Source organism: Pseudochaenichthys georgianus, chromosome 10 (genome assembly GCF_902827115.2).
Source record: "Pseudochaenichthys georgianus chromosome 10, fPseGeo1.2, whole genome shotgun sequence".
NCBI classification, from domain to species: domain Eukaryota; kingdom Metazoa; phylum Chordata; class Actinopteri; order Perciformes; family Channichthyidae; genus Pseudochaenichthys; species Pseudochaenichthys georgianus.
This window is the reverse complement of record NC_047512.1, coordinates 19,115,320-19,132,965: the sequence shown is the minus strand read 5'-3', so window position 1 is coordinate 19,132,965 and position 17,646 is coordinate 19,115,320. Positions and strand designations below refer to the sequence as shown.

Sequence of the window (17,646 nt, the reverse complement as noted above, 5' to 3'; positions counted from 1 at the left end):
GTGTTACGACATACTTCACCAATATTATGTGTTAACTGCATTTTTACTGTCCCACCACTGACTTTCCTGATGTATTACAAATCCCAAAAGAAGGAGCCCAAGTCAGAAAATCAATTTCAAATCTTACATATTATTAACAAAATAGTTTATTTAGAATATGAAAGGCCTATAGATACTTTAAAACACAAGCTTCCATTGCTTTGAACAATGCTACGTATTCAAACTCCTATTGATAGTGAGAGTAACAATGCAATGTGCAACACATCCTAGCACAGAACTATTTTACCAAGTGAACAAGGAAATTAAGAGCTGGCATGAGATTCTGACATGTGATTGTTTTACGTTTTATGACAAACTGAATGAAAGACAACTATGAAATTGGTTCAAACGATTAATGTAATGACCAACTTGCTGCAAAAGATGAACTTTTACCTACAATATGGCAAGTGATCGGGAAACAGCCAGAGCCACAAAACATTCAAAAAGTCAAGGTCAGTAATCATTTGATTAAAACTATGTCTCCCCTATCTACATCTACACACGAGGAGGTTCACAACAAACTCAGATTATGTCTCTCATGCTTCTTTTGTCATCTACATAAAAACAGAATAACAAAATAAAATAATACATTGACATCTGGTATCTTTTCTGTATCACTACTCTCCTTTTACATTCCCTTTGTCCTTGTTCTTGTCCCTTGGCATACGTCCCAGGTTATAAAACTCTGAGTTAGGCCTCATGTCGGTGAGGTGGGCGAGACGGTTGGACATGGCAAAGAAAGCAGTGATGGCAGAAATGTCCCACGCATCCTCACGGTCAAAGCCCACGTCCTCCAAAGACTGGAAATGCTGCTCTGTAATGGTGTCACAGCGACACACAGCCATCGCAAAGTCTAGCATGGCCCGCTCCCGAGCAGACAGCTCTGCATTCTCATAGTTAACAATCACCTGTACCAGGAAGGAGAGACTTCTTCAAAATAGCATGTGATGTTATAACTTTTTTAACCATTAAAACATTGCTTGGCTCTGAATAATTCAAATGCCGACCCTTATGTTTGTAGTAATTGTGTATTATAACACGCAAAGCAGAGGCAAATAGTAAAAATACATTTGTACCTGATCGGAAAGAGTGGGCTTCTTAGAGTAAATGCGATGCAATGCACTGTGGGATACCACACAGTAAAGACACTTGTTGTGGACACTGGTAGCGACAACAATTAGCTCACGGTCTGCCTTGGTCAATCCGCCTGGAAGACAATTGGTAAAACTTTAATGTAAAATCAATAACACATTCACACAACAACAACATACAGTGCTTAGCATCAGAGCTCGTTTTAGTCAACAACTTATTTAGATATACTGTATGAGCAAGCTTCCTCTTGAAACCGGTCTAAGATATTTAGGAAGTGGCCACAATGCCAAAAACACTTGCACAGACATGCAAAAGAATGTTATATTGTTCCGTTTAGTAGAGGTGATGGTGGGAAAAGATCGAACCACACCTGGGGTTGTACTGGTTGAGGATAGTAACTATCACCTGATACACTAACTATCACCTGATACACTAACTAACTATTACCTGATACACTAACTAACTATCACCTGATACACTAACTAACTCATAGATTTCTATTGTAAAGTGAAGCATACATGCTCAAAGGCAAATATGTCTAAACACATTTGATAACAAAACCAGATAGGGTTTATTAAATAACCACAAACAGAGTGCAGAGTTAATAGAGTTTGGTTTGTTTAAGTAAAATAGCTATAGTGGAGTCGGCCAACATGAAAATGTCGTGCTCTGTAATTATCCAGGCCACTGAATTGGTCTACCGTCAGGATCCACATGATTCCTTAGCCACCAATTCAAAGTTCATACTTGATTATTTCTTTCAGTAAATGAAAAGATCACCACGACCAAATCAGGGGCAAGACTTTAGCAACATCCTCCATTTCTGTTTTAAAAAGGAGTGGATCTATACTTCCCCTCTACAGTCTTCCCTGATTGTTATGGGCAGTGGCTGTCTGGGTTGACATCCACTGTATGTTTATGAGTTGTTATGATTGTTGGGGATCAGACACACAAACAAACCTGTCTCTTTGTTCATTAGTTCATTGTAGTAACTGAAGAAGGCTCTGAACTCTGCTGGTCTATGAGAGAGGACTTTAAAGACATTGGGCAAAAAGCCTCCCTGCAGAGAAGGAAACGTGAGGTTTAGCAGAATAGGACCATGTTCACGTGCAGTATTATATCTTTTTACATGTTGTTTTTTCTACCTTTGACTCAACTTCCTCCATAAGATCCACTATATCATGAGGAAGGTCTTTCCTGTAAGGAACTGGATACCGACTGATATTCTCCGGTGGCGGATCGCTGCTGGAGAAATGTCGGATTTCAGCTCCAGACCGAAGAGAGGCCTGGACGTAGGGCGGGAGTTACATTAGTCATACACAAAAGAAATATAAATGCAGAGTAAAGGGTTATTCGACAACTTACCAGCTGTCTAAACACAGGGGGACGACATAACTTCCAGACGAGGTTACTCGCCATGTTGCCTGGCTGAAAAGTGCCGGAGAGACGCCGGCCGTCTTTTATCAATCTTTCCAAATATCAGCCACCTGTGCAATGGCTGTTGCGGGTTGTATCAGAATCATATGATCATGACAGTGGTTGTGTTGTAAAAAAATATTCTGTTTTGCTTCGATATGTCAGAAATTATTGGTCCTGCAAAACAAACCAATCATGAACCCGTATTCAGTCGCGCCTGCTGTGTGTACCCGCCCTCCTGCTGGGTGTCCTCCTCGCCACCAGGGGTCAGTGTGTAGAGGACTGGCAGGGTTTTACGCAGCCAAAACATTTGCAAAAAAACAAACCAAACAACCTGCGTGTTTTGCAGTTTAAAGACAACAAAGCCCACAGACCAACTCATTTTGGGATTAGTGCATATTCTATTCATCCGAATATTAAGGAAGATCTCTGAATTTATTTATTCAGAGACCAGAGCGTATGCTTTCTGAGAGACAAAACACAAGGCAACAAAATCACACTCCTGACCCCGTGACCCGGAAATAATCAAAGTCGCGAACGAGCGACATATTTTCATTCATAAAGTAGAAAACGGGTTGGATAATTTATCAAAACAATACAAATTAACCGACTACGATTTGAGCGTAAACGCAAACATGTTTTACCATGTAAGTATGTTTATTACTCTCCGTGTATGGGCCGACCGATAGCAAGGTGTTTGGTTTAGAATGTGTAAATAGCTCGTTGTTTAGCATCTAGCTCATTTAGTTTTACACAACTTATTCACTATGTTATAGTTATGCATAAATACCACTACGTGTTCTATTGGCTTTGATTGCTTGTATTAACCAGGGCAGCACCCGCAAGATCACATTTTTAACAATCTAATAGTACAATGTCTATATTACATTATGCAACCGACACTACCTATGGAAGTTTTTTGTTTTCAGATTTCTTTGGAGCATGAAATCTTACTACACCCGAGGTACTTTGGCCCTAACCTCCTCAACACCGTGAAGCAGAAGCTTTTTACAGAAGTGGAGGGAACCTGCACTGGCAAGTGAGTAGCTCCGAGTCTTAATCATGCTGACAATTGCATTCAGAACACTTTTTAGTTTGTTCTTAGCTTAGTGGCACCGAATCTGTATTTGGACTGCGAAGTTGAAATGTCAGGTAGATATTGCACTTATTGTGTGCAAAATATGTTACTAAATAGTATTGCACTAAAGGACAGTGCAGATAACTTATAAACACTTTCAGGGCAAGAGGCTAACATAAATGAATGAATGATCGTTTCCATCTGCTGTATAAGGGATAACATATTAAGTCATAACAATATTCTAAGGATGATCTGAGCTTATTAAGTAATGTTGAATTATGGTCGATAAACAACTGTACGTTTTGACTTATATGTGCAACCGAAAACAGCTATTTTAATGTGTACGTGCGTTCAGTGCACGAGGCAGAAATAAACACATTATCACTTCCATCTGCTTTATAGGGGATCAACTATTAAGTCATAAAAATATTCTAATGATAGTCTGAGATACCAGCCAAATGCAACACATCAGGACCAGTATTTGCTGGTTTAAACATGTATACAAAAACTCCTTCAACTTTTTATTTTTTCCCCCCAAGTGCACATACAGTATACATGTCATTGATTTAAGTATTTCTCTCCTCTAGGTATGGCTTTGTCATCGCAGTTACTACCATCGACAACATCGGGGCGGGTGTAATCCAGCCGGGGAGAGGGTTTGTCCTCTACCCCGTCAAATACAAGGCCATCGTGTTCCGCCCATTCAAAGGGGAGGTGGTGGATGCTGTGGTCACTCAGGTTAACAAGGTGAGGGAAAACACAGTGCTACTATGGCCACTATGCAGTTTTTCTTGAGCTGAAACATTATCCTTTGAGGCATGGAAAGCTGACATATTAAATCAATTAAACTCGGACACTTTGGGATATAAATCATATTATATATAAAGATGATTGTACAACAACTGTATTTTAAACGTGTTCGTTCAATTCTCTAGAGCAGTTATAGATGCTTTTGCAGTGATTGATGTGTTGAATATTAACTAATGAATAGCTGACAACAGATATTATTTTATTTTTGTCTTATTTGTAATATAATTAAATTGATTATTTGTTATTTATATTTTTCTGTTTCCTGCAGGTTGGATTGTTCACAGAAATTGGTCCCATGTCCTGCTTTATCTCTCGCCATGTGAGTTATCTTATAGTTTTGGACCGCACTGGTTGCCTTTCACCCTTTTTGATTTATATTGTCTTTATCTTACGAGAAACTTTGTTTTTTGCAGTCCATCCCCTCAGAAATGGAGTTTGACCCAAACTCCAATCCTCCTTGTTATAAGACAACTGATGAGGTGAGAATTTAAATTTTTATTTCTTGGTACCAGCTGGAGTGGAGTGCACCAGCTGGGCGTAACTCTACGTCCGACGTGGAACCGAAGGTTAAGACCAAACTAAAGTTATGACTTGTGCACCACTTAGACTTAAGCCCTGTATGCGTTGCGCCCGGGTGTAACTTTTACGCCTAGTATGGAGCAGGCGTAAATCGGAAAGACAGACTAGTATCCATAGTAACGTAAAACAGGCAAGAAGGAAAATAACTATGGCAGTGCGTCTTGTTTACAGGTTTAACAACGAAAGGGCATTAAGAAGAGAGAGTCCTCCTTGATCGAACAAACACACTGGACATCTATTCAGTGAGCTGATAGAGGTTTCGTTTCGGCAGACAAGCCCTTTTTGATTTAATCGAGGAGATCTCCCCTCAACTACAGCACGGATCAGACAGAAACGCTGCGCTCTCCCCAACCTTGCAGGTGCTGATTGCGCTCAGATTTTACTTTAATACTGTGGGAGGCATGATTAATGTTCATCGCACAACTGCATGTCGGGCTATTAGACAAGTTTCCTTGGCTCTCCAGCGCCGCCTTAGGAACTATATTCGCTTACCAACACAAGAAGAAGCAGCAAAATCCTCCTGGCATCCGTGAAGATATCGGTGGACGACTTACCCGCAATCACATAATAAACAACCTATAGCCCTGTATATTTGTAACACTGTTTTTTTGCAATTTCATTTCAATAAGCTCCCATTGTGACCACATATTTTCATTAGGCCGTTTTATAGCCTATTTTATTAAAAAAACACAAGAACATTAAATAACATTTGGAGAACTAGCATGAAATTGACATAAAAACACGTACAACAAATATGATTAGAGAATGGTGAATGACAAATTGTCTTCTTTGCTGATTCTTAAGAATTATAATTTTGAGTCTTAATTTCTCCTTCTCCAGCTCAATTTTGTCATGTTCCGCTCTCGGTTTTGCGGTCTCCACCTCCACACGAACGATCTCTTTCTCCACCAGTTCACGCTGCAGCTCTGTAAAATCCCTCTTTGTTTTTCGGGGTGTGGGCGTCATTTTTCTCTTCTTTTGGTTTCTGTTATCCATGACTTCGTTATCCAAGTCTTAGCTTGCTCTGAATGGAGGAGTTCGAGTGTTAAATTATGTAGACGTGTGTTGCTTGGCAACAATTACTGTTTCGCGTGTATTCACGTGGACGTGCATCTTTTACATTGCATTTAGCAGACGCTTTTATCCAAAGCGACTTACAATAAGTTCATTCGACCAGGAAGACACAACCTTGAAGAAAACAGAATCATATAAGTACATCAGGTTTCATAGAGCCAAGCATTTCAAGTGCTACTCAACTGGCTATAGATAAGCCAGTCCTTTACTAGTATATAAGTGCTCTGTTAGCAGTTCTTTGTTAGTAATTCTATCGCTCGAGGTGGAGTCGAAAGAGATGAGTTTTCAGTCTGCGCCGGAAGGTGTGTAAGCTTTCTGCTGTCCTGATGTCAATGGGGAGCTCATTCCACCATTTTGGAGCCAGGATAGCAAACCCACGTGTTTTTGCTGATGGGAACTTGGGTCCCCCTCGCAGCGAGGGTGCAGCGAGTCGTTTGGCTGATGCAGAGGGTAGTGCACGCGCTGGGGTATACAGTTTAACCATGTCCTGGATATAGGAAGGGCCAGATCCATTCGCAGCATGGTACGCAAGTACCAGTGTCTTGAAGTGGATTCTAGCAGTTACCGGAAGCCAGTGAAGGGAGCGGAGGAGCGGCGTGGTGTGGGAAAATGTAGGAAGGTTGAAGACCAGACGAGCCGCTGCATTCTGGATGAGCTGCAGAGGTCGGATGGCACATGCAGGTAGACCAGCCAGGAGGGAGTTGCAGTAGTCTAGGTGTGAGATGACGAGAGCCTGGGCCAGAACCTGCGTGGCTTTCTGGGTCAGCTGGGGACAGACCAGGCGCAGCTACGACCTAGACTAGTCAGGCTTGGTGCACTCGGTGTAAATTCGAATCACTAAGTCGGACGTAGCTAAGCCCACGTTAGAGTTAAGACCTACTTTTTCACGCCCAGCTGGTGCACTCCACTCCTGGAGATTAAAACAAAATAAATCACAATAATACCGAAAACATTTCTACAATTTTCTCAATTTTTAACAAAATGTAATAAGTACATGTCACAGTTCAGTTAATTTGAATAATAGTTGTGTTAAAGGTTTTTTTCAGAAAACATAACTAATCAGGGGTCGAACAAAAGCAAGAATTAATGATGGTGCTGTTTGCTGTTATGGTGCTATCCTGTTAACTGTTGCGGAGTCTTGCAATAAAGAAGGTTGTTCTTCTTTTTGTTTCAAGGACATTGTAATCCAACAAGATGATGAGATCCGGCTGAAGATTGTGGGAACAAGGGTTGACAAGAACGACATTGTAAGTGTTTTATGTGTTTTCTTCTCCTCGCCACATGAACAACTCAAAACTACTTTACTCTTTTACTATTTCTCAGATTTTCATTTATAGAAGTTATGAAGTGATTGTTGATTTACTGAATACAAAAAAATGCTTTTCTCTTGTTTTTTAGTTCGCAATTGGATCTCTTATGGATGATTATCTGGGTGAGTATTACAAAGAACTGTGTCAGACAGGTGGCTGATCCATCATTAGATCGGCAGGATATTGAAAAGCCTTGCAAAGATGTATTTATTGTTGATTAATTTGTACTAGTAGTAAGTGCAACATGGTATTAGTTCCATTTGGTAACTGGTTGTGATGAACAGTTTTGGCTTTGCTGTTTATGACTTCACTTATAAAAATGTTTTATTTTCTCTTATATAAATGATTGTTGAACTTGCCTTCTTTATTTTACTTTCAGGTCTTGTCAGCTGATTCACCTCAAAAGGAGCACATTACACATGGGACCTTTTATGTCATAGTTATTTCTTGGTCAAAAGTATTTGTTTTAACTGATTTGTATGTTGTCAGGAGTTTTGACATAATTTCATTTGTTTTTTCATTGGAATATATGTAAGATTTAAAGGAAAGCCCGGAGAATTATTGCTAAATTCATAGCAAAACTGCATACAATGCAGAAGCGGAGCCTAATATTAATGTACTCTAATTTTAATGTAGAATTCATCATTTCTATCTGGACTATCGTTTTTTTGTACGCTGAGTAATAAAATATTTTATTTGTTAAATCTTTGTATACTTTTTTGTGTTTTAAATGTCACTGAATTGTAGTGGCGAGCAGTGACTTGTATACATAGGCCCTCTGACCCCCCCTTCCCTCGAAAAAGAAGAATAGATATTACGTCTCAACGTATACTTCAGCGGAATATCAAAACAGTGGTCCGGGGTGCATCAATGACAGCGACCCTCGACCACACAAAACAACACAATTTATATAAACACCTATCATGACAGGGCACCCACAGCCAAGTAGCAATTACAAATGAATTAAGTCGGCACGGCAGCCCGCATTGAAAATTACTTGGCCTACCTTTGATGATCAAATCACTGAAACACAAAGTCCATCCTCCTGTCCTTTTGGATGAAGCACTTGCAGGTCATTCAGCTGGTCCTTTGCCACTCCAGTTTATCATTGTAACTCAATCTTGAAAATGACTCGGTTAATAATTTCGCAACGATGTCATCACTATCACTGAAGTGAGCCATCATGAACGAACTTATGCTAATCATAAATCTATCGATTAGATTTATGAAGCAAAAAAAGTAGGATAGACATGTGGATATTATCCGGCTGAACACCACGTGCATTTATCTAACAGGTTCGTTTTCCACAGACCTTATTTCGAGCTATTTTCCAAAATCCTATGGAGAAATTCCATTGCTTTCTGTCGAGGGAATCCGAGCGAAGCTTACTTCCGGGTTTTAGGACGCATCACTGCACCACTTGCATAGACCTAACAGGAACGCGAAAATAAAGCCCGCCCATTTAGAGGGAAGATATGATTGGTCAATTGTACTGTCATTTGACATTACTCTCTCGTTGAGTTACTACGGTTATTATGGGCCCTCTGTGAATGTAGAGAGGGACCAAGCTCTCCCGTCTTCACAGTAACTCGCAGAGACTGCATTTAACCCTTCACATTCCAACAGAAACTGAACAGGCAGATTCGAAGGATTTATTTCTTTGGAAATATTATTTTGGTAAAATTAATGAAAAATGTAACAACAACAAAATATAAAAAATAATATTTAAATTTTTTGTTTTGTTTTTTTATGTTTTCAAATATTATTTTTTAGAATATCTTAGGCCCTCACAGAGGGCCTAGAGGGCCCTGACGGCTCGCCACTGAAAAATATAAAAAATTTGAACAGAGACGTGTCAGCATGTTATGTACAATGAGTCAATGACAAGATATTACAATTCAATTCAGTGAATTGAATTGTAATATCTTGTCATTGACATAACATGCTGACACGTCTCTGTTCAAATGAGCGAAACGTGCACGCGGAAATCACAGGGGCGCGCACGGCTGGTGGCCGTAAATACGTCACCGGAGCGTTCGGTCTTTCTTTCTCTCGTCCTGAAGATGGCGGCAGGGGTAAGTAAGATGGCTAGCTTTATGGTTTTTCTTTTAACTTTCATGTGTCAATCCGTTAAAAATCAGCAACATCCGCACTCTCAAAGATTACCTTGCGATTTAAACATCACTTTCAACCCGTTAGGTAGACGTTATTGGTGGTATTTATGTAAAATGTCATTCATTGTTCCTACAAACTAAGGTTAGCTTATGCTGTCCTGACGTTGCATTCACGGCGATTCACGGCCAACTTCTGGCCCAGGCTTGTGCCACGTTACCGTAGCTATTTACAGGATGTAAAGCTTAGTGTTGCATTGGGAGTTTTCCTTTACGTTGGTGCTAATGTCCTCTTTCTGTAGACTTGTAACCAATATTTTTTTTGACGTTTTTTAAAGCTACTTGATCCACAGCTGTAGAAACAACTGTCGGCTCCATTACCGGTACTGATGGCTAGCATGTGTTAGCATTTAAACAAGCTACAAAGCACGTGAATATAGCTAAATGTTTTACTCAAATTGTTTAACTGAGTGCATTTGGCCTTGTTAGTCGATATAGTTGACTGGCAAAGTATTACAATCCAGCGGCTTCACCTGCCCTAATTTCTGTCCTGTACATTTTAAATGGCCCAGCATCTCGATTGTATGGCACCTTCATTTGTGCGATATCACTTCAACTCGACGTGTGGCTTTTATCCCATCATTCTTTTACCTAATGGTTCTTTTTTTAATGTAGGCATAGTAATCGAGCAATATTACAGGGCTATTACAATTTATCTATTTATTTTTTTTAAACCGTAGGAGACAATTCAACGAGACTGTTTGTGCTTCATAGGCTAACCTGCTAGCGAAAATGCTACTGTGAACCTTGAATTTGGTTGCTTTTTGAAATTGTTTTCTAATGGCAGTGTTGTCTCTTTATTTTTTAGACTCTGTACACATACCCAGAGAACTGGCGGGCCTTCAAGGCCCAAATTGCAGCCCAGTACAGCGGGGCTCGCCTCAAAGTCGCCAGCAACTCCCCTGCCTTCACCTTCGGCCAGACAAACCGGACCCTTGCCTTCCTCAACAACTTCCCCCTGGGCAAGGTACGTGTTTCAACAGTGGCTCTTGTTTCAACATAAAAAAAATGTTGTTGCAAATGTGCTGCTTTTAAATAACATTATCAAATAATAAAATGTAATCACAGAGAAGTGCTTTAACCAGTTTAACTGACACTATTGGTTGTGTATCAAACATGTCTATACACTTCATAGCTGGACTTTCTATGTTGGTTTGTAACAGTTATTGACACCAATTGGGCAACTCTATTCTTCAGGGGGAAATAGATGTCCCCTGTCTGGGCAAGGCGGTGTCCATTCATGGCACAAAGTCTTAATCTGACGGGGGCAGAGAAACTAGAGACCATGTTCATCCCAGTCGACTCTGTCAGTGAGTAAAGGCTGGTTCATGCTATGGGCACAAACTGAACCTCAAGGTTTAGAGCTGATGTTAGGGTTCTGAAGCTTGTAAGATGAGCTGGGCTGTGTCAGCAGCCAGAGCTTCATTTAAAAATGCTTACCTTCCATAATGTCTTTCAGAAAGGCATTCAAAATGTAAGGTAACTAACAGGCAGTCACTTTTCTCTTTTTTTTTTTAAAAGAGGAAAGTGTTGTGCCTGAATACAGAACGGAGTTACTCCAAAACAAGTGTATGAGTTGATACATTTCAAGTGCTGAATGTTCACACAATGGTTGTGTATCAAACATATACACTTAATAGCTGGCATTTCTGGATAAAAACATGCCACAATTGTTGAATTAATCCTGAATTCTGCTCCTCCCCCCCCCCCCTTGTAGGTACCTGCCTACCAGGGAGATGACGGTTTCTGTCTGTTCGAGAGTAATGCCATTGCTCACTACTGTAAGTGTTTATGAATCTTACCCAGTTTGTGTGTTCATCACAAAGTTTACCTCGAATTTTAACGGAATAAATGCTGACTATTATTTCCCACAAGTATAGGATTTTATGGTAGAATTCATTGTCTGACCCGGCAAACCATTAAGTTAATTACTGCACTGGCGTGTGATTTAGATCAGGGGTTCCCAACCCCCGGTACCGGGCCGCGGAGGTGTTACTGCCGGGCCGCGAAATAGCTGAGTTCATCGTAAAACAGGAGAGTAAACCAGTCTGCCTTGATCTATGAATTCATGTCCGGGACTCTCACGGTATCTGCTGCCCGCAGCTGTTTTATAGAAGGAAAACATCCTTCACTTAATGAAATGGCTGCAGCAGCGGGAGGGTTAACTCAGCCTCTGAGAAGTGCAGCACCAGCGCGGCGAGAGCTGTGCCTTTTTACGCACCGCTTTCGTCAGAACAGCGAGTGACTGCAGGCTGCTACGTGTTAACCACACACACCTCTACACACATCGAACTGCCCGATTACTCCCCCTTTTATTAGTTATATGAAGGAGTGTGTGCACGCGCGCGCTCAGCTCTGTGTTTGTGTCTGTCCGACACCGGCATTTGTTTTCAAATGACCATGAACAGTAATTTACACACATCTGGCTAACTCCATAGGTAGCCTATATGCGGGTGTTCCCAAAAATAAATTAGTTTAATCTTAATCTCGATGTAGAGCTAAATGCTGTCGGAGGTGCACCGGTACGAACGTCACCATCATAATATCTTCTGAAAACAAATGCCAGTGACACACACACTCACACACCTCCTTCATAATGCACCTTCTCGTTTCCCATCACTGGATTATCCGTAAATCATACAAACAAAACCAAAACGTTGATTTATCTGTTTTCCCGTTTTGGTTTAAAAACTGAATAACGACGTTTTTCCGAAAAAACCGACACCGGTTCTTTTTTAAACATTGTTAATATGTTTTGGATGCATATTGTTATATTTGTTCAGGCTGTTGCATACAATTAGCCTCTGTTGCTACCTGCTGGTGGTGAGTAAATATTAAAATTGACAACCGGTCCGCGATTTCTTTTTTTAATGGATCTGCCGGTCCTTGGCACAATAAAAGTTGGGAACCCCTGATTTATATAGATCCCTGCACACTTAAGCAGAATGACAAGTCGTACGTGATGTACTTTACATTTTTGTAATGTCTTTTGCACATTTCAATATCCTCTTTTAGAAAATGGACAATGTACATTTATCAACATTCAATATGTGTATTTCCCTTTGTTTGCTTGTTTCCAACATGTTTATTTGTACAAATATATATCTACATTTATGTGTTCTTGTACACTTTCTACCACAGTGAGCAATGAGGCCCTGCGTGGTGCCACTCCCCAGGCCGCAGCCCAGGTGCTGCAGTGGGTCAGCTTTGCTGACTCAGAGATCATCCCACCAGCCAGCGCATGGGTCTTCCCAACTCTGGGAATCATGCAGTTCAACAAGCAGGTTGGTAGCTCAGCATTTTCTGGTCAAGTTAAATACTTGAATGATGGTTTGCTTGCTGTGGTGGAATTTTGGTGTGTAACAGTCATTGACACCAATTGGGCAACTAAAATAGATGTCCCCTGTCTGGGCAAGGCGGTGTTATGTCATGGCACAAAGTCTTAATCTGACGGGGGTAGAAAAACCAGAGACCATGTTCATCCCAGTCAACTCTGTCAGTGAGTAAAGGCTGGTTCATGCTATGGGCACAAACTGAACTGAACACAAAGAGTTATAGCTGAGTTTAGGGTACTGAAGTTTGTAAGATGAGTTGGATTGTTTAAGTAGTCTGTAGTTCATTCAAACTTAAATGTAAGGTATGGCAGTAACTTTCCTCTTGTCAAAAATAAGTTTTGTGCCATATTAATACATAACTGAGTTAAACCGACAAGTGTATAAGTTGATACATTTCACCTGCTTAGGGCTGTTTTCAGTTGGCCAGAGATGATGCATATTCATTCCTCGGTTTGATTCTGTGCAGGCCACAGAGCAGGCCAAGGAGGATGTGAAGAGGACCCTTGCAGTGCTGAACCACCACCTGAACACGCGCACCTTCCTGGTGGGCGAGAGGATCAGCCTGGCTGACATCAGTGTGGCCTGCTCCATTCTCTGGCTCTTCAAACAGGTATGACATGCACTCTGGAGAAATAAAGCTACACCGTTTGAAATGCATCTTAAAGAAAGGAGTGTCCTCCTTGAAATTATGGAAGTCCAAATGCGCTCCTGAAAGTCCTAACATGCCACTCTGTCCCCTGTAGGTGCTTGAGCCCTCTTTCCGTCAGCCTTACCCTAATGTGACTCGCTGGTTCGTCACCTGTGTCACCAGCCAGAGTTCAAGACAGTCCTTGGAGATGTAAAGCTGTGTGAAAAGATGGCCCAGTTTGATTGTAAGTCATCAACAATGAAATGTGTATATGGAAGCACGAAGCTGGCTGTTGTCAAATTTTAAAGGATGAAATTAGACGTGCACTTTTTTTTGACATTGTTAATTTTCTCAGACTTGTACTCTCAAATGTAAGCAAACAAATGCGTAAAGGATTCTGCCTCAAGAAACCGGATGTCATTTAACCAATGGGCTGTTAAAGTGTAACAAGAATGCAAAGGAAATAATCAACTGCCTTTTTTAGGGAAAGAAACCCATCCCCTTTCCTAAACTGTCAAATGTATTGCGATGATTCACAATTCATGGTCTTAGTCGGGTAGGAAAATTCCTTTCTGGGGAGAAAAAATAGATGTCCCCTGTCTGGGCAAGGCGGTGTCCAATTATGGCACCAAGTCTTAATCTGACGGGGCAGAGAAACTAGAGACCATGTTCATCCCAGTCGACTCTGTCAGTGAGTAAAGGCTGGTTCATGCTATGGGCACAAATAAATACAAAAAAGACCTTAATTGACTGTATTTGTATCAAACGGGACATGTCTCCAGGTTTTAAACATAGGTGCAATGTCTACATCATATAGTAAGTATTGTTTTTTTTAACTTAAAACATGTTTTCATGTTTCTCCAGCCAAGAAGTTTTCTGAGATGCAGCCAAAGAAAGAGACTCCTCCTAAAAAAGAGAAGGCAGGAAAGATGCAGCCAAGCCCAGGAGAAGAAGAAAAAGGAAGAGAAGAAGCCTGCTGAAGAAGAGGAAATGGACGACTGTGATGCTGTTTTGGCTTCTGAGCCCCAAAACCAAGGACCCCTTTGCACACTTGGCAAAGAGGTAGAACAATCTATATGACTTTGATGTCTTAAGCATTTGGTTGCTTTGTTTTCTTTTCTTTCAGTTTTAGATGAAACTTTGCAGTGGCCACCCATGTAAAATAGAAAGCCAATAGTCTGCAGGTTTCCATTTCATTGATCACCTCTGCAGATTGTTTCCTCGAGTGCTTATCGGTGAGTTGAAATGGTCTGCAGACCTTATGTTGGTTTGTAACAGTTATTGACACCAATTGGGCAACTCTATTCTTCAGGGGGAATAGATGTCCCCTGTCTGGGCAAGGCGGTGGTCCATTCATGGCACAAAGTCTTAATCTGACGGGGGCAGAGAAACTAGAGACCATGTTCATCCCAGTCGACTCTGTCAGTGAGTAAAGGCTGGTTTCATGCTATGGGCACAAACTGAACCTCAAGGTTTAGAGCTGATGTTAGGGTTCTGAAGCTTGTAAGATGAGCTGGGCTGTGTCAGCAGCCAGAGCTTCATTCAAAAAAGGCTTACCTTCCATATGTCTTTCAGAAAGGCATTCAAAATGTAAGGTAAAGAACAGGCAGTCACTTTTTTCTTTTTTTAAAGCGGAAAGTGTTGTGCCTCAATACAGAACGGAGTTACTCCAAAACAAGTGTATGAGTTGATACATTTCACGTGCTGAATGTTCACACAATGTCCATCTCTACCCTACATGCACAAAAAGCAGCTATAATGACCTTCTTTTCCTTTTTTCGATTTTAGCACATTTGTTATGGATGAGTTCAAGAGAAAGTATTCCAATGAGGAAACCCTGAAAGTAGCCATTCCCCACTTCTGGGAGCACTGGACACTGAGGGGTACTCCATCTGGTACTGCGAGTACAAATTTGCTAAGGAGCTTGAAGAACCCTTCAAAAGGCTGCAAACCTCATCTCATGGTAAGCCTCAGCAAACATAATTGTTTTGTTTTTTTACATCATATAATTCTGAATCGATGACCTAGAGCCCTCATATTTTTAAATAAAGTGAGTGGTTTTTAAAAAACCGATGTCCCCTGTCTGGGCCAGGCGGTGTCATGTAATGGCACAAAAGTCTTAATCTGATGGGGGTAGAAAAGAACTAGCGCCCATGTTCATCCCAGTCAACTCTGTCAGTGAGTAAAGGCTGGTTCATGCTATGGGCACAGTTATACAGACTTAGGGCATTGATATTTCGACAGAACCTCCCTACAACTCTTAATGTTGGTCTTTGTTTGGCCACATCTATTTTATTACATGACAGTTGGTGTAGAAATGATGAACTTTAGTAAAGTGCTCAATTGTCGGTACTGATGGTATGTATGTATGATTTTATTTGTTGTTTAATGTCTGAAACTCTTGTGTAAACAGGTATGTTACCAGCGCCTGGACAAACTCAGAAAGAATGCTTTGGCAGTGTCCTCTTGTTTGGCACCAAGAACGACAGCACCATCTCAGGCGTCTGGGTCTTCAGGGCCAGGAACTTGTCTTCCCTGTAAGTTTTGCATGGAAAAAATATACATTCCAAAATGTCCTGCCACTTTATAATACCCACACTCAAAATTTGTCGTTCAAGAGCAGTCAGTTGTGTATAGTCAATGTAAAATACTTTGACTGCAGCGTAACTTTAAATGGATGTAGATCAACGGCTAACCAGCCCCTGTCTGGGCAAGGCGGTGTCCATTCAGGGCACAACGTCTTAATCTGGACGGGGCAGAGAAACTAGAGACCATGTTCATCCCAGTCACCCTCTGGTTCAGTGAGCAGTGGGCTGGTTCATGCTATGGGCACAATGATATGCAATATCAAAAAATGTACTTTAAACATTGGATTTTGTAGGTTGGTGTGTCTGTACAGCTTTATGTTGCTTGTACAACATTTCTGACCTTAAAATATGTTTTAAAACAAGGCGTTCTTTAGATTGTTGAAGCATATACTATAGCTTTATAGTCTGCTTCTCAGTGTAAACCATTTGATGGTCCAAGATTTGCCTCTTGATGAACTATCATGATGGTGGTACATCAATACGTTTGTCAGACAGGAATATGATTCACTTGCATTCAAATAACTTTTCTTTAAATTCTTTCCAGCTGTCTCCAGACTGGCAAATCGACTACGAATCATATGACTGGCGTAAGCTTGATCCCAGCAGCGAGGAGTGCAAGACCATGGTAAAGGAGTACTTTGCCTGGGAGGGAGACTTCAAGCATGTGGGTAAGCCTTTCAACCAGGGCAAGGTCTTCAAGTGAGAGGACACTGGGACAGTCTTCGCTTCTGCTTTCCAACACTTAATACCTATGACTCTAAGCGACCAAGTGCTTATTACGAGAATGACAGTGTAAAGACAATAGTGAATTGTCAGTGGCCCCCAAGCTGCTGTTGTGTCTTTGACCTGCAAAATAAAGCATTTTCCACAATGCCATCTTTTGGATTTGATGTCTTTGGTCTGATTCGAGTCTCATTTCATGTTAAAATGGCAAACTATCCAAACATATTTTAATTCCAACCAATTTCCTGTCCGAGTACCACCCAGAACAGTGACTATAAATGTTTACAGGTAAAACTTATAGTGTGAAGGCCATGATCTATACACGGCAATATAAAATTGATGTTCATGTGACGCCTTTCTTTTCAAAATTAGAAGTGAAAAATGTCTGCAGTTACACGTTTTTCAACCTTCATGATGTCCGTGTTGTATGATGCAACATTGCACAGTTATGACCCTACCCAATGACAAAGCTGGGTGTGGTCGGAAAGCATCAGAGCTGAAACTTAACCAGAAGAAGTCAGTGAAACAAAGCTTTACCTTGGTGTCAAACGACTGGGACATTTCCTCTAAAAAATATTCTAGACATTTGTACTTATTTTTCTGATGTAAGTGTGAATACACTTGGCATGCATCATAATTGCGAATAATTTATATCGCTTGAAAAAAAAACACCCAGAGGAGCAGCTCCACTAACTTACAAGTATAGCCAATGCTGCAGTACCCTCTGATTCCAGCAAGGGGCAGCAAAGACTTGTCATTGGAAAGCTGTAATGACTGGGCTGTGGTCTGCCAAATCTAACAAA

At 40.9% G+C, this 17,646-nt stretch overlaps 3 protein-coding genes across 3 annotated transcripts; 2 read left to right on the top strand and 1 right to left on the bottom strand.

The window, feature by feature from the left end:
- Positions 1–128: 128 nt before the first annotated feature.
- Positions 129–2,736, bottom strand: LOC117453786 (uncharacterized). Its single transcript, XM_034092760.2, has 5 exons — positions 2,497–2,736; positions 2,277–2,417; positions 2,092–2,191; positions 1,116–1,246; positions 129–947 (listed from the first exon to the last, which is right to left on the bottom strand). Exons 1-5 carry the CDS (start codon positions 2,548–2,550, stop codon positions 657–659), a joined length of 717 nt encoding a protein of 238 aa, XP_033948651.1. The 5' UTR covers positions 2,551–2,736; the 3' UTR covers positions 129–656.
- Positions 2,737–2,883: 147 nt separating this feature from the next.
- On the top strand, positions 2,884–8,102 carry polr2g (RNA polymerase II subunit G). Its single transcript, XM_034092761.2, has 8 exons — positions 2,884–3,194; positions 3,477–3,586; positions 4,213–4,372; positions 4,704–4,754; positions 4,849–4,914; positions 7,264–7,335; positions 7,487–7,520; positions 7,778–8,102. The coding sequence occupies exons 1-8, from the start codon at positions 3,183–3,185 to the stop codon at positions 7,789–7,791; spliced, it is 519 nt and encodes a 172-aa protein (XP_033948652.1). The 5' UTR covers positions 2,884–3,182; the 3' UTR covers positions 7,792–8,102.
- Positions 8,103–9,387: 1,285 nt separating this feature from the next.
- On the top strand, positions 9,388–16,940 carry LOC117453788 (elongation factor 1-gamma-like). Its single transcript, XM_034092763.2, is given in 17 exon segments — positions 9,388–9,473; positions 10,378–10,536; positions 11,287–11,350; positions 12,711–12,853; positions 13,371–13,514; positions 13,648–13,708; positions 13,711–13,776; positions 14,397–14,445; positions 14,447–14,555; positions 14,557–14,594; positions 15,321–15,400; positions 15,403–15,475; positions 15,650–15,665; positions 15,946–15,979; positions 15,982–16,044; positions 16,047–16,069; positions 16,665–16,940. Coding segments are annotated over 17 exon segments (1,293 nt in total). The 5' UTR covers positions 9,388–9,461; the 3' UTR covers positions 16,824–16,940.
- Positions 16,941–17,646: the final 706 nt, after the last annotated feature.

Bases quoted from the DNA above. Each gene is read 5' to 3' on its own strand.
- LOC117453786 (XM_034092760.2), bottom strand. From the start codon at position 2,550: ATGGCGAGTAACCTCGTCTGGAAGTTATGTCGTCCCCCTGTGTTTAGA. The intron at 1,247-2,091 runs GTTTGTTTGTGT...ATTGTCTTCCAG, and splicing joins ACTAATGAACAAAGAGACAG to GCGGATTGACCAAGGCAGAC. The intron at 948-1,115 runs GTACAAATGTAT...TTCCTGGTACAG, and splicing joins AGCCCACTCTTTCCGATCAG to GTGATTGTTAACTATGAGAA.
- polr2g (XM_034092761.2), top strand. The intron at 4,755-4,848 runs GTGAGTTATCTT...TGTTTTTTGCAG, and splicing joins CCTGCTTTATCTCTCGCCAT to TCCATCCCCTCAGAAATGGA. The intron at 4,915-7,263 runs GTGAGAATTTAA...TTTTGTTTCAAG, and splicing joins GTTATAAGACAACTGATGAG to GACATTGTAATCCAACAAGA.